The following is a 27724-nucleotide window of genomic DNA, read 5'->3' on the forward strand; positions in this document are numbered from 1 at the left end:
CTTCATGTCATGGACCCCACTCGGCTGCTGATCCTGGCAACGGGCCGAGGATACGAGCTACTTGTTCCTGTGTCTTCGAGTATCAACAGCGCGTGCTTCTCAAGATCCAAAGGAGTAATATTGAGTGCGTTGTGATGAAGTTCTCCTTCTCCACACGTCACCGAATCGTATGCAGGCTCTACGAAATTGAACACCCATGGCGGAGTACGCAGTCCGAGAGCAAAGGGAGAAAACACTTAGAATCTATCTCAAAATTGGCATTGATGCATAGGTATATACAATTCAAATCCTTACAATAAGCACGAACGCCGGCGTTTTGCTCAATCAATCGGGAAAAGTCATACCGAAACGCACCATCGCACCACCGCATATCCGATATTCGGCGTTAGTCGGTAGGGAAGGTGAATCCTGGTCGTGGAGCTTCTTCCGTCTCTGGAAGAGCGTAAAAGTACAGGATGCCCGGAATGGCGTGTAATCCGTTGGGCTGGCTTGTTAAGGCAGGAACCGCCGTGAACGGCTCGGGTAGAGAGAATAGAAAAGAACACGGATAAGGAAATGGCATAACAACTGTCGTGGGTAAAGTTGGCACAGCCAAAGGACAGCTGTGAAAATCGTGTCATACTATTGATCGTCGTGTTTCTTCGATTGATGGTCCTCGCTTCTTTGAAAAGTAGGACCAGGCTCTCCGTCACTCTCCTCGGTCAACTCTGATAGCCCGAAATTTTGAGTTTCGATGTCGTATGAGTGAATAAGGCCTTCACGGTCGCCGTTTCCATTTAGGAAAGCGATGCTGGATGAGCTTCGGCGGTGGGGGTCATTGCTTCGGCGCGCCTGCATTGAGCGACGTGTTTGGAAACCCGCAATGCCATCTGTAGGTACTCCCTCGTCATCAAGCTTCGAATTCAGCAGACGCCCGTCCGGGTCATGTCGCGAGATATTTAGGAGATAAACACCAGAAAAGATAACCAAGAAACCGCAAAGTAGCGATATCGTATTGACAGCATCGGTGGTGTTGAATCCTTTGAACAATATAAAGGAGGCACATAGAGTTGCAGTCGTAAATGTGACATAGTACAGAGGATTGACGCTGTTAAGTCTGTTAGCCAAATTGGTCTTCTTACGGGAAGCTTTACCCACATTGATGTTGAGAACTCGTTCAAAGCTTTGTTAAAGTAATTCATCTGCGTGAGAATGCAGAAAACCGTGACGATCAAGAAAACATATGTCGAAGCGTGTGTGAACTGATTGTTACCCCCCAGAGTGAGCTTCAGAGCAATCCCGAAGGCCTTGACCGACATAACCGAAACAGAGCCAACGGTGGAGCAAATCGAAATGAAGATTAAGGGATTTTTCTTTCCATATACAGGGGCGACTCGGTAGATCATAACGGTTGAGAAGATTGCGACGGCAAGACAGTAAACCAAGAAACCTAAGCCAGAGAATACTAGCGTTAGAGGGTATTAGGTGAGATATGTTGAAGTTTTGGGATGTACCGGGTTGGAGAGCGTAATGCAGAATCTCGTCAATTCTCTCGACTGGCTTGTCCGGAGGCGCATGCAGGACGATAACCACTGAGCCAAGTAGACACATCGCACACCCCAGTTTTCCTAAGACACCCAGTCTCTCCTTGAGGAAATAGGAACCTAGGACGGCACTTGAAGGGGTCAGCAAGCTGCAAATCAGGCCTTGCGCGTAGCGGGAACCCAAGTGCTTACCCGATTAGGACGCTCAGCGCACCTAAAGGCGTGACCAATATAGCAGGTGCGAATGCATAGGCGGCGAAATTGGCGGCTTCTCCTATGGCCACTGCGGTACCGTCAGCCTCCCCTCCGTAGTTGTGAAACAACAGGTCTTTCCGTACATATACTGACGCCAGCCCACCACGTAGGGCTTTTTAGATATGAGAAACCTTCTCCTTCAAACCCGTGTCGTTCCGAGGCATGATTGAGACCCTATATGGTAAATATAAGTTACCCGTTTTTGCATCGTGGGAGATATCGTTACGCGGACGGAAGGAAAAGCGATTCGCGGACAAACGCACCATTTTCGTGATAACAAAACTTGTGCCTAGAAACTGTTCAGTGCGACAGAAAACAACGCCGAGAGACCAAGCCATACCAATAGCCATTGTAGAAAGAATGGCCAGTAAGAGGCCAATATACCTGTTGACAGAGCCGTCCGGTTAGAATGCGGTCGCCTGATCGCAGGGCTGCTGGGGGAGGAGCGAGCGGTAGGAGGCGATCTGGTGCGTACTTGTCTGAAATCATTTTCGACGTATTCTAGGAGCTAATTGCTCCTCCTGACATAAGAACTCCAATGCGAGCAGTAATTCGGGGGAAGGAGCGCAAATGACGCAAATGTTCACAGGACAACGACGGGTTGGGTGGAAGGCTAATGGCGACAAGCCAGGCGGCTCGGGTGCCTCAACAAACACAGATGGCTCTTTCGGAATGGAGGCGAGGGTGATCTAACAAGGGCGGCGTTGGAAAGGAATGGAGCGGCCGAAGAACCTGCAGCCTCGGAATGGTAATACTAGTACACTTGGAAGAAGACAACCTCTGGAGCGGATGCTGTTTGGAAAGAGAGATCTCGACTTGGTGTCGGTTTGTGAGGCTGGCTGCGGCTGGCCACTGCTGCTCTCGTGCGGTGGGGTTAGCTGGGGGGGACTGGATCTGGACGCGTAAGTGGTGGAAGCGAACGAAGGCGGCAAATCCCAAGTATGTCGCTCCTGGGGATCAAAAAGCAGGTGCTGTTTCTCTATTCGACCGAAGCGAAAAGATTTGCGATGCAGAAAAAAAAAAGCAACAAGAGAACGAGTGAACAAGGACCGAACAAAAGTGTGGTGAAAGGCAGGTTTCAAAAAGGTCATCTGGCATCTCTGGAGGGTCGCACCACTAATAAGGCTGTTTGGGATTTTCGATACCAAGGCAAGCCAGAAGACAAAAAGGAGCCAACAAGATTATTAGCAGCTGGTTTGATGACAATCTTTTGCTTATCACAACCCGCATGGCTTCCACCCTTCGCAGAACACGCTCAACTGGAGATCTATACATATCTCCCCTCCGAGAGTACAAGGGCCACGGAGAAGCCTCGCAGTGTTGTCTCAGGCGAGGTTCCTGCCCTTGGCTTCTCGGCCCCTTGGAAAGGCCAAGTTTGGTGATCGGCGTTTCAACCTCAAACTCAGAAGAGTCAGAACCGAGGAGACGCCCAATGTCTTGCTTGAGTCTCCGCAGCAGAGCGACGACGAAGCTCAATTTTTGAGATGTGCTTCTTCTGTCGGAATTCTCAAGATCGTACACGTGAATTTTGGGACCAAGCTGAGCCAGCTGCTTCGAGTGTTGTGACCCACGATTCTCTTGAAAGACCAGAACCCTGTGTTCCCAAAGACTTCCCCTGCCATTTTTTCTTCTCCTATTCCCTGTTCCTTTATTCTTGCTTGTTGGGTCTTCTTCTGTTGTCTTTGCTGTTGTTTGCTGCACCCCATCCACGACCCAACCTCCAAAGTCGCTTGGTACGATGTTTGTTTGCGTTGACTGTACTTGCAAGAGATCTACTTGGGAAACTGCTTTCTCCCGACTCTGCGGGAACAGTCTGCCATTACTTGGTCGAGGCAGTCTTCGTAGTGACCCGAATGCTAAGGCTTCGCATAGAATAATGATGAATCTATCAACCGGCATATAATACACTAACAAAATCAATCTCGGCTTGAGCGCCCAGTAGCTGTTCCCCTCGACGCCATACTTATCGCAGCTCAATAGCAATATTGTGTAAATCGTTAATGGTCCTCGCGCGCCTTTTTGAGTCTGTTGGGTCGAAAGACGGCAACTGACTCGAATGCATCGCGACATGAATAAGGCCCAAACAGATGTTTTTCTGGAAAATCCACGTCAAAACAAATGATGAATACCCATCTGTCGAGGAATGACTGGTCTGAAGTCCTCTGCACACACCACCAGAACGCCAAACCATGTCCTGAGGAATCACTGAACGCCAAAGTAAAGGATGAAAGAAGGGGCTCGAAGGGGATATGAGGTAGAACTTCAAGGAAACTGGATGGAAACGCTTAACACACTAAGATTGTCGAGAGCACAAACCTGAAGTTATAGACCGCAATTGGGACGTCCGGGCCGGGAAGCGGAGATGTACCTAGAAAGTACGCCCCCTAGCATTATGGGGGTTAGTTAATGAATACGTACCTAGTTCGATGGAAATGACTTCACGGTTTGTGTAAGAGGTTTTCACTGGGTTCGCCACTCAAAAAACCTTGAGCTTCAGGGCCAGCATAAGCTAGAGCGCTGGAGTTGTTAGGTATCGTTTGACATCGCCGTCGAAGTGGCGAATGGTTTATATGAAAGTATGCGGGGACGAGGTTGTAGGAAGTCGACCAGAGGAAACTTCAAGAAGATCGCGTACGCTTGACTTCTGGGGTTGTACTTTCTGGCTTGTCAAGCTCGTCCTCAGGCTCACGAGCACGTTTGGCAGACACATGATTTGGGGGCGCAATAACATTGCCTTCGTCAAAATCATCGAGGTCCTCCGCGATTCCTAGATCAAAGTATTCCTCCTCATCGTTAAAAGGCAAGTCGGCCGCTTCGTCGGTGTTGGTGCGAAAAGCGGATGTTTGCTCCGCGGTTTCGTCAGGCTCCTCTAGCTCGCTTGCATCCCAAGCTCGAGCCACCTGGTCAAGGTCTTTTAAGTCATTGTCAGGGCTCTTCAAAAGGTCTTCTGCCGTGCCTAGTGAGTGATCTAGAAAGTGCGGGGTTTGGTGAGACTGTGAAGTTGCAGAGTTTCCATCCAACAAAGGTTCTGACTCCTTGGTCGTATCCTCGATTTTCAAATTTTCTGCGACGGTGTCCTCGTGGTTCTGGGAAGCATCCTCCGCTGCAGCCTCCTCCGGGGTTTGAGGCTCGAGGAATTCCGAGTGCAGGTCATGATATTCCTCAGGATGCCCCTCAGTGAACTCTCCGGTATCTTCTCCCACTTCATCATCGCCATTGATGAGTTTGCTATCGTCTACGTACGATTCCTCCTCCTGACGAACCGCCACATCAGGCTCAACTTCCTCGGGATCTTCATACTCATCCTCACTGTCCTCCTTCTCCTCATCATCATGGGAACCAGTTGCGCCGTCTTTTGTTCCTAGTAGCTGTCCTGGCGTATCGATGGAAGCTGACGGCTCAGCTGTGCTGGTAGAGTCCGTTTCCTGCTCCTCAAGGTCATTGGGATCGCTGTTAGAGGACTCATGTTCAACAGGGGCAGGGATTTGCGATTCCGTTTCAATTGGATTTGTGTCGGCGTCATTGGCCTCAACCTCCTCAACACTTTGAGACCCCGGCTCAGTGCTTTCAAGGTTAGGCGCATCCTGGTCAGGGGAAGTAGGCTCAAATTCGCGGGTTCGCTCATCTCCGTTATCCAAGGCATCCTGGGGCTCTTCTGGATATGTCTCCTGAGCGGATTCGTCAAATTTCGCCGAAGAATCTTCGGCTTCAGGGTAAACTTCCCAGGGTTGGATACCAGACAATCCCTTTCCTTCGCTGGCAGCTAGAAACAGATTGGATAATTCCGCGGACACAGTTAGTTTGGTGCTAAGTGTAAGATATAGGGCATCTGAGCTACCAATACCATCGTTGTGGCAAAGCTGCAGATACACATCTATAATCTGTTTCAAGGTAACCTTGCTCGTCTGAAGAGAATCCTAAAATATTTCCGTCAGCAAGTTGAAATCTGGAAGAGGGGTTGGCTCACTAACCTCAATTAGTTGAATATTCAGTGGCTCAATATCCACAACTAACACCTCATTTTCCGTAACGTGATCCTGAAGAACCCCACGGCAGGATTCGAACAGCTTTTCAAAAGAGCAGTAGGCAAGACCCTCATCTTCGAGGAAGAACGTCTCGGTAGAATCTCCCTCCCTTGGAGGGAACAGGGAGATCTCATTGTCTTGATAGTAAACCTTTACAGGATGTAGAGCTGGATCGACGTGCTCTTTTTCGGCTTCCTGTTCGCCGGATCCCGATGGTTGTTTTTCATCATGTGATTGCACGTCCGCTCTCTTCAGTTCATCGGAAGACAGCTGGGCCGACTCTAGGTTTTCTTCCCCATTCCCGTGTTTTTGCCACTTCTCAGCGCCTTCTTGAGGGATATTGTCACGCACCACTTCTGGATCTGCTTGCTTTGGCTCATTAGGATTACCAATGCCCTCTTCGGTAAATCCAGACTGTAAGCGCGCTGATTCCGGCTGCTCGAAAGGTTGTTTCGGGGGGTCGGCGGCCTGGTCGGGGACCGGTAGCGCATCGAGCCGGGTTTTGTCCGGGTAATCTGGTTCTTCTCCACGCTGGTGCTCAAGGGGAGTGCTTTCGCTATTTTTACAAACGTCTTGGTCATTTGGTGTCGGGCTCGCTCTCGAGGTTTCCTGGCCGCCTGGGGCCTCCGAGGAGGTCGATACCTCTTGTTCATGTTCCGGAACAGGAGCATCGATATCCTCGTCATATTCATCCTCTAACATTTCTGCCTCGTAGCTCTTTCCTTCTGTATCCTGCATTTCGATGTTTCGGTTTGTACCGGGATACTCATCGGCATCTATCATGGACGGCTCGGCCATGTCATCAACCATCTCCTCGTCGGGTAATCCATCGTGTTCGTAAATTCCGCCGTTGGACGTGTCCACGTATTCATCTACGACCGCCATGTCCCTGTCTGGGTTGGAATCCTGATCCTCCATTACATCAATATCGATTTCGAAATCATCGGCATGGCCATGGTAGGGAGACGCCATCTCCATAGAGTCATCCATTAGAGGGACTTCCATGGTGGAGAACGGGAAGGACGATGTGGTTGACATGGCATGGAGGGAGAGTCAAGCGCGTCAAAAAGTTCGGAGGTGGCGTTTCAGCCCAACCGGCGTCAGGGCCTTGCAGAGAGTAGACCCTCTACTCAAGATGCCGGCGCGAGCAGTAGCAGGATTTCCGACGAAATTAAATGAATTTTCTTCAAGCTGAGGAAGGGCGACGGATGGCCTGATCCAAAAGGAGGCGAGTCGCTCTGCTTTGAAAGTTGTGGTCTCGCTGTAAGCGAGGGGATAGCGCGATGCACGGACCAACAGGGGCCGAAGAGAACAGCAATGCTCAAGGCTCAACTTACCTCCGCCTCCGGTGGAAGAACATCGACACATCTGGCTCCCTCACCCAACGCAGCACTCTCGTCACCTGTACTATTCCAGCGGTAATTCCTCGCCCAGGCCTTATCTTCCAGGCCTCCGACCATGGTATGTTCAATTCCTCATTTCGATTCATCACACCATGCTTACCAGCCCGCACAATCCAGGTCATCCTCGCAGCATCAATATGTACCCGCGGGGGCAAAGCAGTGCTCTCGCGCCAGTTCCGAGAAATAGCCCGCTCCAGAATTGAAGCCTTACTCGCATCATTTCCGAAACTTGCGGATTCCGGTACTCAGCATACGACTGTCGAGCAAGACAATGTGCGCTTCGTGTACCAACCTCTCGACGAGTTATACATCGTTCTGATAACAAATCGCCAATCGAACATTCTACAAGACATCGACAGTCTTCACCTTTTCGCGCAAGTAACTACTAGCATCTGCAAGAGTCTGGATGAACGAGAAATCCTGCGCAACGCTTTCGAATTGCTTAGCGCTTATGACGAATTGGTGACCCTCGGGTATAGGGAGAACCTGTCGCTCTCTCAGATCAAGACGTTCCTGGAGATGGAGAGTCATGAAGAAAGAATCCAGGAAATTATAGAACGGGTACATACCGATCTCTGCTTATGTGCCGGTGGGTTGCTGATTAGTCCCAGAACAAAGAACTCGAAGCGAGCGAGGAACGGAAGAGAAAGGCCAAACAGCTGGAGATGCAACGGAAAGAAGCCGCTCGCAATGCCCGTAGCGTCGCTCCCCGAGCCCCTTCGTACCCTGTGTATACCCCGCCCTCGCGCCCTGCCGTACCAGACACGTACGACAGTTACGAAGCAGAGAAGAAGAAAACGTTCGCGAAGTATGTCCGGGCTATCCCCCTAATCAATACAATTGTATCTAACCACGCCGATATCGCCAGATCGTTACCCACTCGTGGAAAAGGTATGCAGCTGGGTAAGAAATCGAAGACTACAGACATATACGAAAAGGTTCGCGGCGACCTAGGCCCAGAGGCGGAAGAGGCGAGCCCTTTGGTAACGCCGCAGGCGTCAACACCGGCTGCCGAAAAAGTGTCTTCCGCTCGCGCTTCTCTCTCTGCGGACCGAGAGCCTATTCATATCACCATTGCGGAGACAATTTCCGCTTCCCTGACTCGTGATGGTGCCCTCAAATCTTTCGAAGTCAAGGGTGACCTTCAGCTTCGTATCACTGACCCCGCATTCACCAAGCTCAAACTTGATCTCCTTGCGAATCCCACTCACGGCGCGCAATTCCGCACTCATCCAAACGTCGACAAAGCTGTGTTCAGCAACTCTTCCATCATACAACTGAAGGACACCTCAAAGAGATTCCCTGCTAACAATTCAATTGGCGTACTCCGCTGGCGGGTTGCAGGATCGGGATCCGACAATGCGGGTCTTCTCCCAATCACGTTTACTGTCTGGGTCAATAAGGGTTCTGACTCGACTACAGTGACCGTTGAGTATGAACTCACTGGGTCGGACAGTCTTCGGGATGTCGTCGTGACGATCCCGTATGGCACGGCAGAGCCAGCGGTATCTAGCTTCGACGCGGTTTATGAAGTTTCGGGAGACAGTCTAGATTGGAACATTGGGAGCGTGGGCGAGGATAACGCCTCGGGGAGCTTCGAGTTCGAGTCTACCGGGGACGACGACAACGATTTCTTCCCTATGACTGTGCGATTCTCCAAGTCAAATCCGTTCGTCGAGGTTGACGTTACAGATGTCTCTCTATTAGAAGAAGGAGAAAGTACGGGGTTCTCGAAAGACGTCAGGAGCATCGCGGAAGGTTTTTCTATTGAGTAAATTCTTTCTTTTGGTGCATCAAGTACTAATGACGCTCGGACCGCCCTTTTCTTTGTACTCGGCTACTACAAGCTGCATTCTATTCTGTTTAACAAGACTTCGATCAAAATGGTACACGTTTCAGCCCAGTTTCCAAACTTTTATCCTTCTCTTGACTTAGCCTCTCCCTCAACTTGCGATTTGTTCTGCTGGGGTCTGGACCTCCAGTTATGGTTACTGCCTATGACGGAGAACAGCTGATTGAGATCCATAGGTAGAGTAGTGCTAAAGACTTTCAAGTCCCTTACCACCCACCTTGCCATCACTTCGAGGGGTGAAAGCAAATGCTTCATGAGGAAGCAAGGTTCTTGACACACACGGTTCTTGAAAAAGCTGCTTTGCCTTCACACGGTCAGTCCGACGAATCAGAATGACAATATTAACTTTCGTTGATGGAGAGAATACCTTATATACCGCACGTGGAAGTGCTCGGAGGGATGACTAGCAACCCGGGCACTCAGTTGCAGTCATCAGACTGGCGGTTATGGTTTCGGATCGAACGTTGAGGAATCAGCTTGCAATCTGCTTAGACTCGAGAAAACTTAGGACCTCCACCCGGTGCATGGCAAACCCGACCCGAAATCCAGATATCCGATCAGACATGCCTCTTGACCTCACTGGGAGGGGCGCCGGAGGGGCGCTGCGTACTCTTCAGGGCAAGTGCGACGCCCCCGGGGCATTCTCCCATCGCTCCTGCCTCATCATCCTCCTCCTCTTCGTCTTCATCTGCTTCCTTTCCATCTTCCGCATTCCCTGCTCCTGTCTCTATAAACACTTGCCCGAGACAGAATAGTGTCTATATCTCATTCCAAACTCCCTCATCACAATATCGATTATCCCAACACTATTGAGTTTATTATTTCACATAGCATTGATAGTGCCAGCGGCATGAACGTCATGAACGTCGTGCTTTGGGGACCACAGCAGCATGCTTTCGCCGACAACAACCCGATGGCCCACCAAAATAGAATTCCTATTCCGAGGGCTCAAGACGACGAAATTCCGCAGCACCGAGCGAGGGCTACCCGCCAACATGTCGGACGCGCCTGTGAGCCGTGCAGAGTGAGGAAACAAAAGTGTACCGGCGAGCAGGGCGGCTGCGACTACTGCACCGAATATAAGCTAAGTTGCTCCTATTCCCCGGGTAGGAGGGAGAAATTGAAGAGGTTCGCTATTTTCCTGGGTTCCCGACGATGTGCCTTTGCTCAAGCTAATGCAATCCACGCAGACAGCAAGCCGATTCTGAGGCCAATGCTCGACGCGATGCGAGGACCTTGGACTTTCTGTGTTCTCGCAATAAAATAAGCCAAGCAGAGCTACAAGCATGCCGTCTCCTTGCGGTCGGTACTCTTCCTCTCCAGAAGTGTTGATCTACACTTACACTATGCCAGGCCGATGCCCCTAGTGAAGAGGGGCGCCCAACCAAAAGGAGAAGGCCTAATGTTGATGGGACTACTTCTCCAGGCGCTACCGAGGATCTAAATAGAGGCGGACTGCAACGAGCTACAGGATTTTTTGGCGATAGCTCAGAGGTCGTTTGGTTGCAAGAGTTGGCTGGAGGGTCTATATCTGAGAACAGCTATCATCTTGACTCTCCCGACTTGCCGGCTTTTGAAACACAGAATGTTGACTTCCGGCCGCCACTTGAGGCTGTCCAACGTCTGAGCAGGAAATACATTGACCGGGTACACCCGTCCTTCCCTATCATCAATATTCCGTCCTTTCTGAAGCAGACAGAGGGCTATTACCGAAATCCGGCTCAACAACTGCCAACTAAATGGCTCGTCGTGCTCAATCTGGTTCTTGCGATTGGCGCAAGGTACTATGCTCTTGTTACAAACAAGGAAAAGCGAGACGCCCATGATGTATATTTTGGTCGAGCCAGCCTATATGGCTTAGAGAACAGGACGCTTCATCACCCAGATATACAGCAGATGCAAATTCATGGGCTCGCCTCCTTCTACTTGCTGGCGACTGGGCACTTGAATCGGTGAGTGTAACAGCCCTAGGCGTGTAATATCTGTACGCTGTATCTAGAGTGCTCGAACTTCCTCGCTGATTGCTTCAGGGCATGGAGATTATGTAGTGACGCTGTCCGCGAAGCCATAAGCCTTGGCATCCATCTGGAAATTATTGGACCTTGTCTCTCGGGGCTTTCCAAAGAGACGAGATACCATATTTGGTGGTCTTTATGTACTTTGGAACACCGCCTTAGCGTGATGACCGGAAGGCCTTGCCTCACAGCGCATGACGTCGGCACAGTGCCCATGCCTGCCCCGTTCGATGGGCGTCATTTCCCAACTGCAGAGTGTTCGCAAGTACCCATACCGGAGAATCAGAACAGCAGTTACAAAGTTGCAAAGCCAAATAATGTGGGCTCAAATCCCAGCCCTCTCTATTTCGTTGAACTCGCTAGACTCATTTCGAGAGCTCGGAAAATGATGTCAAATCTCTACAGCCCTGCTGGAATGCAACAGCCGCCGTCAATCCAGAGGCGTATCATGGTTGACTTGGTGAACGAGCTCGACACTTGGAGCACGGACCTGCCCAAGGAACTCGACATCTCCGCTACCCTAAAAGCAGACGGACCCTTGGCATGGCAAAGGCGTAGCCTTTCGGTACATTATTACAGTACCATGGTTGCCATGACGCGACCATCCCTGGACTTGCCAGTTCTTCGACAGGGAGACGAACGGGCTCGGGAACCGTCCCAGACCCCGAGAGATTTGGCAACCGAATGCGTAGATTCTGCAATCCACGTGATAAGGCTACTGACCGACGGGGCACAGGACCCAGCCGCTCTACGCAAGGAGTCCCCTTGGTGGTGCGTGCTCCATTTTCTTGTGCAAGCGACGGCGGTATTGGGCATTGAAATGCAGTACAGCTGCCGGCATGTTGGGCGCGGTAGGGCTAATATGATCAAACAAAGTGCCTTTCGAGCGTTGGCATGGCTTTTGGAGTTGTCTAAAGATGGCGATGAATCTGCAGGCAAGGCCTGGCAAAAGTATGAGCCTCTTATTTCGCGACATTCCGCTGGCTTGCCTGCGGATACGACGGTCCAAAACAGGGACCCCGGGGAAAAGGTGGACCGCAAATCGACCGCGACCCCAGATCCTACATCCCAGCCCTCGCAATCGGGACCGGCTCAGCCAAATAATCCTACTGACACACCTTTCCTCGGCGAGTCGCCCCCGGGATGCATGGTTCCTATCGACACCCCAGCCGGGCTCACGCAGCAGGAAACCCTAAATAATCTATATCTTAGCCCTTGGCCAACCACAGTCGATGAACCGGACAGTTTTACAAGTAACTACCATGACCGAACGGCAGATAACGACGACTACCAGAACGACGTCGATTCATATGGCTCCTATTCAAACTGACCCTTGCGGATGTTCCTCTTGCTTTTTGATTCGGTATTCCTAGCTTAATGGAGCTGCGAGATCATCATGACAGCTTATATTCTCTCGTTAGTTTCTCTAGTTGTACAAGAATGGAAACCATATTTGCTTTTCGAGACGTGTCTATGCGTAGGCAAGAAGCTTCCCAGTCAACGCCAAGCAGAGCAACCGACCCTGAGACCTATGAGTTCAGGTTGTTGAGGCCATGCATCCACTTCAGCATCATAGTTTCATTTTCCAGGAAGTTGTAACGAAGACTAGGTATTCTGCCACCCACCACTATGATCTTCCGAGTAGAGCTATGAATTCCGTATAACAGATAATCCAGAGGCCGCTTTGGAGAAATACCATATAGAGGGACAGGGGAACCACCGTCAAGCCCGATATCCTACTCTAAACATGGACAGAAAAGATTTCCGGTCCCAGCAGAGCTGAAGGAAAAGTCTAATCCGAAGTTCTCAGTACACTCTATCGGCATCAACACCAACAGCCAGCTCTTGCAATCCTGCAGCAACACAGCGAGCAGTGATCCCATCAGCAGCAGCATAACTATGGCACGCCCTGCCGGACTGATGACTACGCTACGTACACGAACATTCTGCATCCGTTAACTCTCTACTCCAAGACTACATACGGTACGGCCTTCAAGCCAACTAGCAATGCTGATGCTCTTCCAAGCAGAGCCCGGGGGAACGCAATACTCCTGATATCGCTATCGCTTGCTATTGTCAAAATGAAATTGCTCAATAGCAGCCCAGATGATGATGTCCTAGTTCCATGCTAGAGGAAGGCTACAAACCGTCCATTTCCGCTCCGTATGGTCCACGAGCGAGGGCACTCAGGCCGTGCGTAGACGAACGAATTACACGCTCTGGTATGCATGGAAAGCCGAGGTAAGCGGAGACAAACAAACCTGGTGGTAGGCGACGCAAAGAGGGCGGGTGATATACAGTCTGGGGGATACCGGAGCTATTTCACACATGGGTAAGTTAATTACATACCCAATTTTTCGCTATTCTCTCCTCTCATTAGTTATTCAAGCGCTTACTCGGGATGTCCGTCGAAAGGCTGGCCGGGTCAAGACAATATTTGGGATAGCAACCGATAGCGGGGACTGGGGCTTCATCCGTCTGGATGCGTATGGACTGGTGAGATAACCGAACGATGATGTTGTGAATTACAGACTAACCGGTGCAGGTTGATGTGGAACCACTGAACTGGAGGGCAAAGCAATAGGACCAAATAATGTCTATACTCCACAGGCTTGTGCACCACGCATCCTGTCTCTGTCCCGTCTCTTTGAATGACCTTACTCGTCACAAAACTGTTGACGAACTTACAGGCATCTGCTTCTCCAGGCATTGCGACTACTTCCCATGAAAATAATAGAATTTTCTCAACAACAAGCCTAAGATGCGGCTAGCGTATAACAGAGAGGGAGCCAGAGGACTCTGAATATTCCAGTATTGAAAGTCGAGCACAGTAACTCTTCTCACTATCGTAAACCTAGAAACATCCTAATCGCGTCCTTCAACTATCACCTGGGCTTCAGCTGAATGCGGTAGACCCTTCCGCTCCTCGAACGGTGGGATCACCGCCAGAATGGCAGCACGCGAATAGAAGGTATCGATAGACGCCATATTTCCGGATGCGACGTAACTGAAAGCCATCTCTTCGTGACCGGGGGAAGAGATCCAAGTAAAGTCCTCGACGTAGTCAGACGGAAACTCTTCGTCGATAACTTGTTGCATATCAGAGAGATTATCGTCCTCGACTTGGCTGTGGGTGATGCTGTATTCCCAGAGTGATTCTCCCACTCGTGTGGCCCCATACGCGTCTGAACTTTCCCTCAAGACGGGGCGCACTTGAACTTCAATCCCAAGGGATTTGAATACCGAGTATACCACTAAGTCAGAGCCCTTTAGACCTCTGGGAAGCAAGGCCCTAGCAATCTCAGAGCTGTGGGGATAGGCATGGGAGCAATAGATTCCAACTGTTCCGCCCTCCCCCATGAATCCAGACTGGCATATAAGAGACCTCAGGAAGTTGTATAGCGGCAATGATTTGGGTTGGAAAATACTGTTTGGTGGAGCGATGACTCCTATTGGCTCGGTCACGTATAAGTTGCAGGTCAGAGTGATTCATTCACCCTCAGTAACCGTGTCAATTTCTTGCTCGCAATCACTATAGAATGCTGCCCATTTGATGGTGGAGTCGCTCAGAGGGCTCCAATCGTATTCGACGCTCTGTCCGGCGTGTTGGACGGTGAACTTGCCGCCTGCGAACTTGGAGGGCAGACAGACAACCAGAGAGCCAATCTGATCTTCAGATCGTGGAGTAAACAACCCGGAAGGCCCAGAGTAGACCTGTGAACAAAAGATAGTATTAGCATTGCATGCCGTCGAAATACTCTCCTAAGATCATACATTCAACTTGTACGACTCAACTCTGAGCTTCCGAAAACCCAAACTATTCTCCATCGCTGTGCTCACGTTTGGAAGAAGGATACGTTCAATGTTCTCGACAATCCCGAAACCGGCGAGGTTGAAGCTGGTGGCAAACGTCCTGGGCTCCATTTTGCCTGCTCTGCGGTAGTCAACATCAAAGACATCTTGCTGTCCTCTACCAAATGTTGCTGGCTCGCAGTCACTAACGTGCTGCTGAAGGGCCGTCGGACTGGATTCAGGAGAAACGTTATTGAGTGGCAGGACTAGCATTCGCGCAGTGGAAGCCGCGGTGGCCCAGAAAACATTAACAGGAAGAGAGCCCTTTCTCTGGTTCTCGTTGGGAGTGTCAGTGATGCTGATAGCCCCGCCACACGCAAACGGGCTTTCGATACGCTTTTCCAGCTCACGATAGGTTCGAGAATAGAAGCATCAGAGAATGAAGATGTAGAATTCGACTGCGATTCACCACTGCCATGGTGAGAAACCATTTTGTCTGAGAGAAACTGGAGGGGTAAGATAAGTAGAAAGTTGGAGGAGCAAGACAAAGGACCTTCATGTTGGGGCGGGTGTCTGCCTCTTTATAAGGTTTACTGACACGCATTGCACCTGCACAAATGACAACAAATTTGCGTCACAGCCTACCACATGCTGTGGAGGTGGCCAGGTGGCATAGGTATTTAAGCTCGAGAAGACTCTTTCTAGCTTTTGCCTTGTTGAGACCGTGGATAAGAGGCCTCAGATACTAAAATTCACAGCCTTTGTTCATTCCATTCATCCTCTGAAGTTTACACATTCTAAGAGGCACTGGTTCTTACGGAGACCGTCCGCGGGATTCCGGCGGATGTCGTTTGCTCTGCGCACCCTCCGCCCAACCAGCCCTAAGTAGAATATCCGCTCAAGACTAAAGGGGGTTTTCCGACTACTTAGCAATGAGGAAGATGATGACAGAGTCGAGCCCCAATGACAAGACCCAGCTTCCGGGGGAGGTCTCGCGTCTCATGCTCTTCAACTCCTCTTTACAAGTATGAGTACCGGCAACTTTCATGATTGACGGATCGATGCAAAGGCAAGACCATCTATTAAGATTTTTCGCAAAACAATTCCTAAATTAAGAGACCGAAATCCCCGCCGGCGGTAAATCTTGGCCTCTTGAAATACTTATATATATCCTGGTAGCCTGGCCATTGGCAACACGAGGCAAGATTATGAGGTGGTTGGAACATAGCTGCGGTGATGCTAAAATATGAAACGATGATTTGTCAAGTGTATCACGGTAGCTGTACGATAGGGACATGAAGGATATTAGGCCGGCGACGACCTGTATTCGACATCGATTGTGCTGCGTCTTTCTGTTGACTAGCGAAAGCATCACGAGATATCAGAGCTCGCCTAACAATCGAATGTAATCTTGACGCCAAGGGGTTCAGGGAGTCCAGGGGCGGAGCTGGTGTTTCAGGGGACGCAGGTTCGTCCGGTTGTTGGTTGTCTGCCAGGGTAAACGTCTGCGAGATCATCGAGAACAAAGCCAGACACTCTGGTGGTGTTTCATCTTCGTCTGCGAGAGGGGCGAGGAGCTGCTGCTCGTTCGATCTTAATGTTTGCGTTAAGACATCCAGGTCAGAGAAATCGTCGTCATGCTGCGACGCCAGCTGCCATGGCTCGCCGCATAAGAAGCCCAGAACGAAGTCGTGATTAGCGTATGCGGCGGCCATCGTGCTCTTCCTGTATTCGGCGCTGAAAGACGTGTCTGTGGGGGACGGCAGACACAGAACAAGACCGCGGGCAAGAAGGGGAGGAGGTGGGAGATCAGTGTCAATTTCCGGGACCGGTGCATCTCCATATTCCCAGATATCATGAAGTTCGTATGATTCTGGTTCATTCAACGCATCGCTAGAGTCCTCGGTGTGCTGGGATATCGTCTGGGTCAGGGAGATGGTGGAGGCTTTCCGGGGAGGAACCTCCAGGCCGTTGCTATCCTCCAACGCGTTTTCAGACGCCAGATGTTCTGCGAGTGAATCGGCACTTTGCCCTCTTATTAATGGCGGGCGGTCGAGCGTATTATCCGCGGTGATTTCTGTTCTGATGGTCCGGACAGCGTCTGCGACAGCCTCCCGAGCAGCGGCCTTCAGTGTCGGGATCAGAATATCCGCTGCTTGATTATTGACCGCCGCACCAGAGGCCCAGGCGGTGGAAACATTGGCCCACGATGCGGGCTTCACCACTCCCTTGGTGTATTTCTTGCGGATTAGATCAATCATGGCGTTCCTCACTTCTCTTGACTCCGCCTTTTGTCGGCCAATAACGCCGATGGTTGCGTTCAAGATTCGGCCACTTTCCCAAATCAAGAATGCATATTTTTTGGCCAGAGAAGCCAACTGGCGGATAGTTTCCTCTGACCAGTCATCGATTATATCCGCATGGACCTGCAGAATGGTGATATATGGGCCGACAAGCGATGCCAGGCGCAGGAGAGCGTCCGTGCTGGTGACGGTGTGAGCAGGAGCCACGCAAATGGGCAGCCCATATGGCAATCCTTTTTTGGCTTTAGCCAAGGATCGGATGTAGGCGATCAGACGATTCCCTGGCGGAGCTGAAGATATAGCGCTGATAGAAGCCATTTGAAAAGAGGTGCGGGTAAAAGAGGGGATTGTTCTGGAAGCTCAAGTGATGGTGATGCTGGAATGTTGGAGGCGGGTTTCTTCCCTTCAGCTCGAACAGGGGAGAAGAGAAAGATGGTGAACAGGGATCTGGAGCTGAACTGGAGCAGGCCTTCGTTGGCTAAATTGAATTAAGCTGATCCTGGCTTCCTTTGTTGGGGTCTGGGGCCAAGAGGAGGAGATTGACAGCTTGTCGATTGGACCCGGTCCACGCCAAGGGGGAAGGGAAAAAGGGGGCAAAAAGCAAAAGAGAGAATATGACAAGGGTGGGATTCGAACCCACGCCAAATTAATGACACGGAAACAAAACGCGCCAAATATACGCCAATACAAACAGCACGCGTTGTCGACAGCTCAGTGGGGCCTGAACCGTGCGCCTTAGACCACTCGGCCACCTTGCCTTTAAAGACAGAGGATGGTATTTTTTTCCAACCTTATTTTAATACGCACAAATTCCCTCTTTGATCCCAGAAAATCAAGAAACGCCAGACAAAGCTCCAGACACCTTGTCATTGACTGACCTGAGGACGATCGTCTCGCCCCCGAGTGACGGGCCACAGAGACTCGAGAAGGGAATGCAAAGAGGCCACTCCAGGGCCAGTGAGGGTTTCGGATTGACGAAGAGGATGTCTGTACCTCCATATACAGGGCGTGCCTTTGCTGGAGGCTATGATATCGTGCAATTTTCAAATTCACTGAGAAGTTGAGACAAAACTTCTTGTGAGTCCGTCAATCCCTCGTTCGTTGGTTCCAGGCTGGGGTTCTTAGGGGCTATCCCAAAAAGGTTTAGCTCTCTCTCTGGAAACAATTCTTCGCTCCTGATCCGCTCCGCAGACTTCAACCTCTCGTCAAGCCCGAAGTCCATAAACGTTCTTGTCTCTGCATGCTGGCGATAAATCTTGAGCGGGAGTCGAAGTTTTACGGCGCCCACCTGCCTAGATCTATCTCCTTTAGTACTTTTTGAACAGCACGACCGCGATCCATCTGTGTGCATTTCTGCAGCACATCGGTACTGTTTCCTCGGAGGTCCTGTACCCGGTATTCTCACGCCACTCTCTCAACATCAACCCTTTTCTTGCCCGCTCACCACCACCACCAACTACGGACTGTGAAGCGATTTCCCAAGACCCGTTTACTCGCTGCTTCCCCAATAATCACATCTCTCTCAGCTCGCCAACCGCTCGCGGCTCTCTACAACAATCATGCCTGCAAGAAATCTGCCGACATTCACCCCAGAAGAGGTTGAGTCGCACAATACCGCCGAATCCTGCTATGTGACCATAGGTTCGAAGGTCTACGACATAACCCCATTTGTCGAGGACCACCCAGGTGGCGGTGACTTGATTCTTGATCACGCCGGAAAAGACGTGGCGGAGATTCTGCGGGATTCAATGTCGCATGACCATTCCGAATCGGCCTACGAGATTCTGGAGGAGCATCTTGTGGGATTTATCAGTTCCGAATCGAGCACAAAGTCGGTGAACGGTTCGTTGGCAAATGGAGTGCCCCGGCCGGTATACGCGGGTACTGGAATGTCCACTGAAGAAGACCTGTCTGTCGACACGGACTACAACAGGGATTATCAAACGCACAAATTCCTGGACCTCAACAAACCCCTCCTTATGCAATTATGGAACAGCGGGTTCAGCAAGGAGTTCTACCTTGAGCAGGTCCATCGACCCCGTCACTACAAGGGAGGCGAGTCTGCTCCCCTCTTCGGCAACTTCCTCGAGCCATTGAGTAAAACCGCCTGGTACGTTGTCCCAATCGTGTGGGTTCCTCCCGTCATCTTTGGCACCTGCCTCGGGTTTTCTGGGTTGGGAAATCCTCTCGCCGCCGTCGGTTATTGGATCTTTGGGTTCTTCTTCTGGAGCTTGATTGAATATGCCATGCACAGGTTCCTCTTTCATATTGATAAGTACGTTAACCATTCTCCCATATTACTATCATAGTGCTGACATCCTTCAGGTTCCTTCCCGACAACCGAGCCGGCATAACTCTCCATTTCCTCCTCCATGGAATCCACCACTACTTACCAATGGACAAGTACCGACTTGTAATGCCGCCAGCGCTATTTGTTGTTCTTGCCACGCCGTTCTGGAAGCTTGCGCACTCTGTTTTCTATTATAACTGGTATGCTGCTGTGCTCGCGTACTGTGGCGGCGTTTTTGGATATGTCTGCTATGACTTAACACACTATTTCCTCCACCACCGCAAGTGAGTGAAACCCAAAGACTATGACCAACTCCAACCGCTAGCTAACACTCAACCCCATCTCAGCCTTCCTTTCTACTACAAGCAGCTCAAGAAGTACCACCTTCAGCATCACTTTGCCGATTTTGACAACGGTTTCGGTGTGACTAGCCGTTTTTGGGACTGGGTGTTTGGTACTGAGCTCGAACTCCCTCCTCCCAAGGTTCTGAAGGCCCAGTAAAATGTGTCTTGTCTGGTTCCTGCCCCAGAGTCTCAATATATCACTTACCAGATAATGCTGCGGCTGGGTGCATGATAGTCATTTTATTAATCTCGCAGTTCGAGTGGGAACGCTCCACTCTCATATTTGTATAGCTAATTGCCTCTTGGTTGAAGGGCTCGTTCCCCCCTTCCGACCAATCCCCATTCTATAGTTCCTACGACGGTATATGATTCACTAATACAAGCTAGCAACCAATTATTTGTGTTAGGATACGAGACTGTATATATTGCTAAGCTATGATTTTCTATTTTCCTTGGGTCAGAAAAGATTCCTGTTCGTCCCCGTTAGGGAGGCATTAATGTTGCCCTGCTGGGGCATGGGATGACCCTCGGCAATTACAGAAAGGCCATGATTGTGCGGCCTTGAACTGAGAGGTTGGCGCCTGCCGGTACCAGACACTTATAATAGTGGTGCGAGTGGCGACGAGTGTACCCCGTCGGAATCTTGGCCCATCCGAACATGATAAACGGCAATGAAACACCCAGCCCTAGAACCCAGATGTTTATCGTTCCCATCCTCCCAAGTCTCCGTATTAGCTGTATGTCGATGCACGGTAAATCAATCATTAATACTGCTGTAGGACGGCGTCGTTTTGGTGAATAAGACATAGTTAATACTCACCTACATCTGTATACCTCCGAATACGTACGTTCTATACATCTCCGATGTACCGTTATACGCCTGGATAATACCCCCCCCCCCCCCCCAACCCTCCAATCTCGAGAATGCCCTCAAATGAGCTCTAGATCCCTGGAGAAGGCATCAGCGCCTCCGCCACAGACAACACTAGAAAGAAATTGGCATTTCTCCCCCGCCAGCTCTCAAAAGAGTCGTCAATGTATTCTATAAACATTCCACTGCCCGTTCCCGGCAGACGTGATTTAGCGGTTGAGATGATAGTAGCTTATGAGGGCAGGAAACGGTGTTGCACTTTATTGGAGCGCGGGAGGAGAGAGAATAAAGGGGGTTATTCGGAAATTATAATCTGATAACGCAGCCCAGGTCCACACTCCGGCGTTTGATAGTGAGGCGCTATCCGGAATACTTGTGAGGATCATGGGGGGGAAGGTCACTAATGACTATCATCTACCGAAGAGGGATCAGGAGGAAAGTGGATTGCCTACCCTGGTGATCTCAGCTGAGAGGGGGAATGGAGCTAGGAAGGATGTTAAAGGTGTCTGAGCTCTGGAGGAATTGGGTGAAACAAGGCCAGGTTTAGGGCTGTTGGTGTTGAAGGAATTGGACAGTATCTTATTGAAGAGGCAAGGTAAGCGGACCTCGATGCAGTGGTTAAATTCGTGGGCGTGGCCAATGGGGGGGCAGAGGTTTACATGGCGGAAAGAGCACGTCGAAAAACATGAGAAGCCTTCAAGTTCCAAGGAAGGTTGTCAGGCCATATGTCGAAAACCGGAAACCACTGGGTTACGACTTGTTGGAGAGATAAACACTTGCTGAACGACCTTTCACCCCTACGAGGTAGCTTCGCCTACTGTTGTATTACAGCTCAGCTCACTTTTCTCAAAGGCTGAGACAAAATAATGACTGCAGTGGGACCGAAAAATCTCACAGAGGAGTCTGTAATGTCGAGGAATCCAGGACCTTCTCAGCATGGAGGAGACCTTCGGGATGCCAAACTGCACGTGCACGGCTTTTTTGAAACAGAAGACTATACCTAATGGAGTCTAGTCTATATAGTCTGGTTCATGGAAATGCCAAGTCGCACATGACTCGACTCTTCATCGCACTTCGCCAGCCCATTTTGCCCCGTTTCTCACTTCAACCTCATCTGCCACGCCAATAAGAACACCAGGAAATTTGGAAGCCTATCATTATTTCACCACAGATTAAGACGGACACTCGCTTACCGATCTTGCTTTTTTGTAGACTCCCATATCAACTAGTGGAGTTCTGCGAGAATCCAGGTTTGAAAGAAGGGTTCGCTCAAGACAAGCCTGATTCGCCTTCGCGCTCTAACGAAGCCAAAGTGATCTCAATCCTTTTCCACCGATCTCTACAACCCCTTCAATATCGTCATTTCATTCAATAAGGAGAATTCTCAGCCTATAGAACAATATGTCAGGTCTCGACGTTGAAGCTCTTCTCGAGTCAACTGCCGCTCCCGCCCCTCAAGACGAGCGCACCAAGACCGAAAATGGCGACCGGCGTGACGAGCGCGACCGCTCCCGCGAGAGAGATCGCAAGCGCCGCGATCGCAGCCGCGACAGACGCCGCTCAAGAGACGCCGATGGAGATGATGACATGAAGAGCCCGAGAAGCGAACATGGCAGTGCTAACGGAAGCCATAGAAGTAGAAAGAGGAGTAGGAGCCGCGATAGCGACCGCCGTCGCGCTCGTCGTGACCGCAACAGCGATGACTACCGCTCGAATGGGGATTACTACCGTGGTGGTGGACGAGCCCGCACTCGATCGCGATCTCCCTACGACGAGCGATATTACCGTCCTTCGGGCCGTTCGCGTCGGGATGAGCGGGACGAGGACAAACGTTCTCGTCGTGAACGCGACACACGTAAACGCAGTCGCTCGAGAAGCCGTGAGAAAACCCCGGAACTTACCGAAGATGAACGTGATAGGCGCACCATTTTTGTGCAGCAACTAGCCGCGCGGCTGAGAACGAAGGAGTTGATTGCTTTCTTCGAGAAGATTGGGCCAGTCAAGGAGGCTCAAATCGTCAAGGATCGTGTTAGTGGAAGGTCCAAGGGGTGAGTTTACTTCCTCTTTTTGCAGGTGGCTTCTTGTTTCTGGATGCTAAACAACCCGTTCTAGTGTCGGTTACGTCGAATTCAAGGACGAGAGTTCCGTTGCGCCTGCTATCCAGCTTACAGGACAGAAACTTCTAGGAATTCCTATCATCGCGCAGTTAACCGAAGCCGAAAAGAACCGCCAAGCCCGCAACTCTGAAGCCAATGCTGGCAATAAACACGCTGCTCCCTTTCATAGGTTGTATGTGGGTAACATCCATTTCAGTATCGATGAAAATGACCTCCAGAGTGTCTTTGAGCCATTTGGCGAACTCGAGTTTGTTCAACTTCAGAAGGATGAGACCGGTAGGAGTAGAGGTTATGGCTTTGTGCAGTAAGACTTCCTGTTTCAGCCATTCTGTTCATATCACTAACATTGTCTCTACACAGGTTCCGTGACCCAAACCAAGCTCGGGATGCATTGGAAAAAATGAATGGCTATGACCTCGGTGGTCGAGCCATCCGCGTTGGCCTTGGCAACGATAAGTTCACCCCTGAGAACACTCAGCGCACACAGAGCCAAGGTGCAAACCAACATAATTTCCAGGGCTCTATGTTCTCAGGTTCCGGTGGGCGTGGTGTCCAAGCTGGAGGCACCAGCAATTTTGACCGCGCAGGAGGCCGTGACTCCGAGAAGGGCACAGGTGCCAGTGCTTTAGATGACACAGACGTTGCCGGTGTGAATTTCAACAACTTCAGTAGAGACGCATTGATGAGGAAGCTTGCAAGAACAGATGAACCTGCTGAGCCTTCTGCGGACGACAAGCAGCAGAAGATACTACTGCCGAAAACTGAACCTAAGCCGCTACCTGTAAATGTCAACATGGCGAGCCGATGTGTTATGCTCCGCAACATGTTTGACCCCACTGAGTTCGTCCTCCCCTACAAGCTTGCAACGACGTCCATTTCTAACGGAGTACACAGGGAAGAGGGTGAAGCTTGGATCAAGGAATTGGAGGATGACGTCCGCGCTGAGTGCGAAGAAAAATATGGCCATGTTGTTCACATTGCACTAGATCCCAATTCCCAGGGCGACATATACCTGAAGTTTGACCGCGTCCAGGGCGGAGAGAACGCCATAAAGGGCCTCAACGGACGGTTCTTTGGTGGTCGACAGATCACAGCGCAGCCAGTCGTCGACGCCGTTTACAGCAGTTTGTTTTCCCGAACCAAGGCCATCTAATCACCTTGTGAACATCGTTATACCATCCCGTTCAAACCACCTACCAGAGGCAACCCGTGAATTGTAGGTATCTTATCTAATATTCTGTTTGCCAGGTGCGGATTGTGGACCGCAGGACCTCCAGACCACAATTCTGCTGGACGTATTTCAACCCTTCGTGGTTCGGCATTGTGCCTGGTCGTGTATGACACTACCCCTGGTAGGTGCTTGTCTTTCTCGACGTCTTGCTCCTCCCGGTTTCTCTGAAGGCCGAAAGGCATGATTCGCAATGATATTTTTATAGGACTCTGCCCATTTGTTTTAGCGCAAAACGAATTTGCTGTTTTCATCGAGCAATGTTTGTTTCTAGGAGACTATATCATAAACCCAAGGTTTCGATTCGATTCATTGTATCCCCATTTCCGTAGGAACCCCTGGACAACATAAATTTAGATCACCCTCGTGCGCTGTGGTCAGCTTCCCACTCAGAGAGTACGAAAGGGTTTTAGAGTCACTGAGGATTCCGAGGCTGATCTAGACTTGAACGCGCTGGATAAGCCCTCAACAATGCTAAGCTCTTGCTTGAGCCCTGAAGAGAACTAAGACAGACATTGATAAGGCCTCATGTTTGCTAGCCACCCCAATAACTTGACCCATTCACCGTGTTATCCTTTTTCAGTCACCTTGCCCGCATGTCTCTCGTACTTGGCGACACTGTGTGAAGAGTCTTCACTAACAGATAATAAAAGCAAGAGAAAAGGTATAAACTAAGTCTAGAACGTCAGCACATCAGGCCTAGAAAGCCAAAAAAGATATTAACTTTACTACAGACTACTATTTGAAAGTATTCAGGGAATGTGTGCAGAGTATCTTGGGGAAAAGAACAACATGATGCCGAGCTTTTCACATACAAGCCAGGTATGAGGATTCTACTCTTCTTCCACTGCCCTCTTTCATATTCATTTTCCCTTTCTTCTCGTGGACTGTTCGCTGCCACTCACACGTATCTGGAGAGTACCTCTACCGTGTTGGCGTTCCTCTGAGGCTCACTCGCGCCTCTGGAGCTCTACCTATATGAAGGACGGATCGACTGCTTTCCCTTCATCTGTTCGCGGCTAACCACCTAGTCTGCTAGTTGTCGACGAGCCACCTTCCTTCACTGGACATGGCATCGAACACTTCCGCGAGCTCTGATACCGGTGGTCCAGGACCCAGTATCCATTTCGAAGAGGCCGGGTACGAGAGCAAGTACAAGCCCGAAGCGCCTTTCTCATCTCTCTCCTCGTCAGCAAAGAAAGAAATGGAATACCTACGCCGAGAGCTCGAAGACTCCCGTCAGCGCATCAACCGCGACACCGAGGTGATCAATAGCCTGCATGAGAAAGTCACTGCGTTGGAGGAGCTCGTCAGCAAGCAGAAGATCACAATCAGTACCCAGAGCAAGACGATCTCAGACCGGAGGGTTCTGCGAAAGAGCCAGCAGCAGCAGTTTCCGATGACACCTAATCATCACCATCCTCATGTGCAACAATATCCAGTTTCTGGTCGTAATGCTTCAGGTATTCCCGGCGCGGGTGGTGCGAGTGTTGGAGGTGAAGTAAACGTGATGCATCAGGCTCCTTCGCCGTTTGAAACTCAAACTCCCCAGTCCGTGACTTCATTCGGATCTACATCTCAGTATAGCACTGTCTTTGATCAGCCGCCACCCAAGTTTGAGATCCCCTACGGGGTTTCGGTTCAAGCCTACAACGCCGTTGTTCCCCCAAGCCTAGGAAGAACGCAAGATGTATTTGGTCCCATGGCCATTGCAGTCTCGAACGGCGCCGACCACGGCTCTTCAACCTTGTCGGTCCCAGACAATGACTATCGCAAGGAGATGGCGGATTTCTCGACACGATTTTTGGGATTGATGCGATTGGCAGAGATATTCGGCCAAGCACATGCGAGCTTTCCCAATATCTTCATGGATAGTCACCTGGATGGTCAGGTGAAGGAATTTCTCATGGCTATCTCGAGCCGTTCACAGGCGTCTGTGCTCATAGGAAACGCGACGACTCGAGGATTCTTCGTTGCGAAAGCAATCAATTACTATCTCGTCAATAATGTTCTGACAATCGCCGTGGTCAAAGGTTTCGATCCTTCCGCTGATCTTGAGATTGGTCAGATTGAGGAACAGTTAAATTCTCGTAAGTCCTCTTCCCCATTTCTGATCCTCACTTACCGATTTATTCAATGACAGACGTCCCAGCCAGCGTCCGCCACCTCATGCTCACAGCAATAACTACCCAAACAAGGACCCTCTCCAAAAAACCCGGATTCGCCGAATTCTCTCAACGAAAAATCCAAAACCACCTCCAGAAACTCTGGAAGCTCGTCGGCCCTCTCAGCCATGACCCATACAGTCAAAACGGCAAGATGTGGACGGACCTTAATCAAATCGTAACCGACGCCCAGTCCCTCGCTACCGACATGTACTCCGTGCCTCTGGAGTACAAATTCGATTACCCCGAGTCCGGGGAGCCATTTGATCCGTCAACAATGATCAGCCGCGACCCATATATCCACGGAGACCCACATATCTTGAAGAATGGAGATATTCGCGTGCGGCTGGGAATTACACCTATCGTGCGGATTCGGAATAACTCCCAATCTCCTGGAGAGGTAAATTTGATGTATTTGAGCCATGTGCTATTGAAGGTGCCGAAGAAGCAGGCGCCTTGAGCATTTCGACTAAGGCTTTTCGTTCCATTCCATGCTAGGTTTGCGCTTGTGCATCAGACACTCGGGTGAAGAAGCAAAACACTGGAAAGTAAAAAAGGTGAAAACTTCGTCAGAAAAAGGGGGGCGAAAAAAAAAGGAGAAGGGGCGTTTATCTGATGTATGGTCGTGAGGAAAGTGGGAAGAAGTTGATTTGATATCTCGTCTTGCCTAGACTTCGTCCTCGGTTCGGTTTGCATTTCTGTTGTTCGTTTTCAATAATGCTGCTATGTCTCAGGTCTGTTGTGGAGTTAGAGTGGTCGCTCTCTCGTCAACGAGGTTCAGTGGGTATGGACATGTAAGGTAGAAAATGAAAATCGAGTCTGTTGTGAGGCGAACAATTCAACTGCCAACGATCATTCATAGGGCGATCCATATCATCAATCGCGAAGATACAAGACCATGGTTGTCATACCGCGTCGAGGCTAATATACCGGGCCGTCAGTTGGGCCATGCCAACTAGAGACCACGCTTCTTTTCTTGAACAAAATTGTGAAATACCACCGTTCATCTCCTCTTCATGAAGTTGAGCTGACAAGACAACTAGCCCCGATTAGTCCAGAAGGGCTCTTTCGTCTGGCCCAGTCCATAACGCACTACAGCCCATCCCGTTCTTATCCTATGGGGCTGTGGTTTAGTGGTATAATGTTCCCTTAGCATGGGAGAGGTCCTGGGTTCGATTCCCAGCTGCTCCAACTTTTTGCTCCCATTACCCATCCATTGAACTTGGGAGAGCTTGATGTCTTTGCTCTATTGACGAGAAGGCAGGCTCTATTTTTCACGCCGCGAGCTCACTTCTCAACTACTGCAGCTATGCTATCCTGTTGCATAGAAAACTTCGAAACATGCCCTAAACTTCGGGAAAACAGATGACGTAGTTGATACGAATGCACATAAAGCTTCGCCCATGAAACTTTCATATCCTGCTGTTACCCTTCATGGCTGCCACTTCCAGACAAGGAGGGCAAACCCGTGACTATGACTCAAAAGGAGCTACAAACCCTGCTCGAAATAGCAAGTAGGTGGGCCCGCCCGGGCGAACAAC

At 50.3% G+C, this 27724-nt stretch overlaps 10 protein-coding genes and 2 non-coding genes across 12 annotated transcripts; 6 read left to right on the top strand and 6 right to left on the bottom strand.

Moving 5' to 3' along the window:
* Position 1: 1 nt before the first annotated feature.
* Positions 2-2785, bottom strand: BJX67DRAFT_89240 (DUF803 domain membrane protein). Its single transcript, XM_071035597.1, has 7 exons — positions 2254-2785; positions 2042-2162; positions 1862-1952; positions 1716-1806; positions 1494-1654; positions 1138-1429; positions 2-1087 (listed from the first exon to the last, which is right to left on the bottom strand). Exons 1-7 carry the CDS (start codon positions 2265-2267, stop codon positions 622-624), a joined length of 1236 nt encoding a protein of 411 aa, XP_070890833.1. The 5' UTR covers positions 2268-2785; the 3' UTR covers positions 2-621.
* Positions 2786-2857: 72 nt separating this feature from the next.
* Positions 2858-4259, bottom strand: BJX67DRAFT_89755 (uncharacterized protein). The gene is made up of 2 exons (XM_071035602.1): positions 4216-4259; positions 2858-4162 (listed from the first exon to the last, which is right to left on the bottom strand). Exon 2 carries the CDS (start codon positions 3846-3848, stop codon positions 2895-2897), a length of 954 nt encoding a protein of 317 aa, XP_070890834.1. The 5' UTR covers positions 3849-4162; positions 4216-4259; the 3' UTR covers positions 2858-2894.
* Positions 4123-6963, bottom strand: BJX67DRAFT_89142 (uncharacterized protein). The gene is made up of 2 exons (XM_071035594.1): positions 5750-6963; positions 4123-5695 (listed from the first exon to the last, which is right to left on the bottom strand). The coding sequence occupies exons 1-2, from the start codon at positions 6839-6841 to the stop codon at positions 4397-4399; spliced, it is 2391 nt and encodes a 796-aa protein (XP_070890835.1). The 5' UTR covers positions 6842-6963; the 3' UTR covers positions 4123-4396.
* Positions 6964-7156: 193 nt separating this feature from the next.
* BJX67DRAFT_340823 (coatomer subunit delta) lies at positions 7157-9730 on the top strand. Its single transcript, XM_071027824.1, has 4 exons — positions 7157-7264; positions 7324-7767; positions 7818-8014; positions 8075-9730. Exons 1-4 carry the CDS (start codon positions 7262-7264, stop codon positions 8979-8981), a joined length of 1551 nt encoding a protein of 516 aa, XP_070890836.1. The 5' UTR covers positions 7157-7261; the 3' UTR covers positions 8982-9730.
* Positions 9731-10650: 920 nt separating this feature from the next.
* On the top strand, positions 10651-12492 carry BJX67DRAFT_90196 (CeGAL family transcription factor). The gene is made up of 3 exons (XM_071035605.1): positions 10651-10705; positions 10758-11010; positions 11089-12492. Exons 2-3 carry the CDS (start codon positions 10955-10957, stop codon positions 12401-12403), a joined length of 1371 nt encoding a protein of 456 aa, XP_070890837.1. The 5' UTR covers positions 10651-10705; positions 10758-10954; the 3' UTR covers positions 12404-12492.
* Positions 12493-13938: 1446 nt separating this feature from the next.
* BJX67DRAFT_376715 (uncharacterized protein) lies at positions 13939-15356 on the bottom strand (the record flags this gene model as incomplete). The annotated part of the gene is made up of 4 exons (XM_071031936.1): positions 13939-14522; positions 14607-14787; positions 14848-15195; positions 15276-15356. 4 exons carry the CDS (start codon positions 15354-15356, stop codon positions 13939-13941), a joined length of 1194 nt encoding a protein of 397 aa, XP_070890838.1.
* A 138-nt stretch (positions 15357-15494) lies between these two features.
* BJX67DRAFT_340829 (uncharacterized protein) lies at positions 15495-17926 on the bottom strand. Its single transcript, XM_071027825.1, has 2 exons — positions 17888-17926; positions 15495-17830 (listed from the first exon to the last, which is right to left on the bottom strand). The coding sequence occupies exon 2, from the start codon at positions 17484-17486 to the stop codon at positions 16137-16139; it is 1350 nt and encodes a 449-aa protein (XP_070890839.1). The 5' UTR covers positions 17487-17830; positions 17888-17926; the 3' UTR covers positions 15495-16136.
* On the bottom strand, positions 17784-17926 carry BJX67DRAFT_t20. The gene has a single exon. It is a non-coding gene; the product is annotated as a tRNA-Leu (tRNA).
* A 450-nt stretch (positions 17927-18376) lies between these two features.
* On the top strand, positions 18377-20676 carry BJX67DRAFT_340832 (fatty acid alpha-hydroxylase). The gene is made up of 3 exons (XM_071027826.1): positions 18377-19443; positions 19494-19742; positions 19806-20676. Exons 1-3 carry the CDS (start codon positions 18728-18730, stop codon positions 19957-19959), a joined length of 1119 nt encoding a protein of 372 aa, XP_070890840.1. The 5' UTR covers positions 18377-18727; the 3' UTR covers positions 19960-20676.
* A 1077-nt stretch (positions 20677-21753) lies between these two features.
* On the top strand, positions 21754-24450 carry BJX67DRAFT_340836 (putative RNA splicing factor (Pad-1)). The gene is made up of 5 exons (XM_071027827.1): positions 21754-21936; positions 21987-22721; positions 22786-23094; positions 23151-23630; positions 23685-24450. Exons 2-5 carry the CDS (start codon positions 22075-22077, stop codon positions 23941-23943), a joined length of 1695 nt encoding a protein of 564 aa, XP_070890841.1. The 5' UTR covers positions 21754-21936; positions 21987-22074; the 3' UTR covers positions 23944-24450.
* A 98-nt stretch (positions 24451-24548) lies between these two features.
* On the top strand, positions 24549-26401 carry BJX67DRAFT_90293 (uncharacterized protein). Its single transcript, XM_071035606.1, has 2 exons — positions 24549-24840; positions 25058-26401. The coding sequence occupies exons 1-2, from the start codon at positions 24778-24780 to the stop codon at positions 26156-26158; spliced, it is 1164 nt and encodes a 387-aa protein (XP_070890842.1). The 5' UTR covers positions 24549-24777; the 3' UTR covers positions 26159-26401.
* Positions 26402-27302: 901 nt separating this feature from the next.
* Positions 27303-27374, top strand: BJX67DRAFT_t10. The gene has a single exon. It is a non-coding gene; the product is annotated as a tRNA-Ala (tRNA).
* The last annotated feature ends 350 nt before the right edge of the window (positions 27375-27724 follow it).

The sequence above is a fragment of the Aspergillus lucknowensis genome, assembly GCF_044049455.1.
Source record: "Aspergillus lucknowensis strain CBS 449.75 chromosome Unknown BJX67scaffold_2, whole genome shotgun sequence".
In the NCBI taxonomy this organism is placed as follows: Eukaryota; Fungi; Ascomycota; class Eurotiomycetes; order Eurotiales; family Aspergillaceae; genus Aspergillus; species Aspergillus lucknowensis.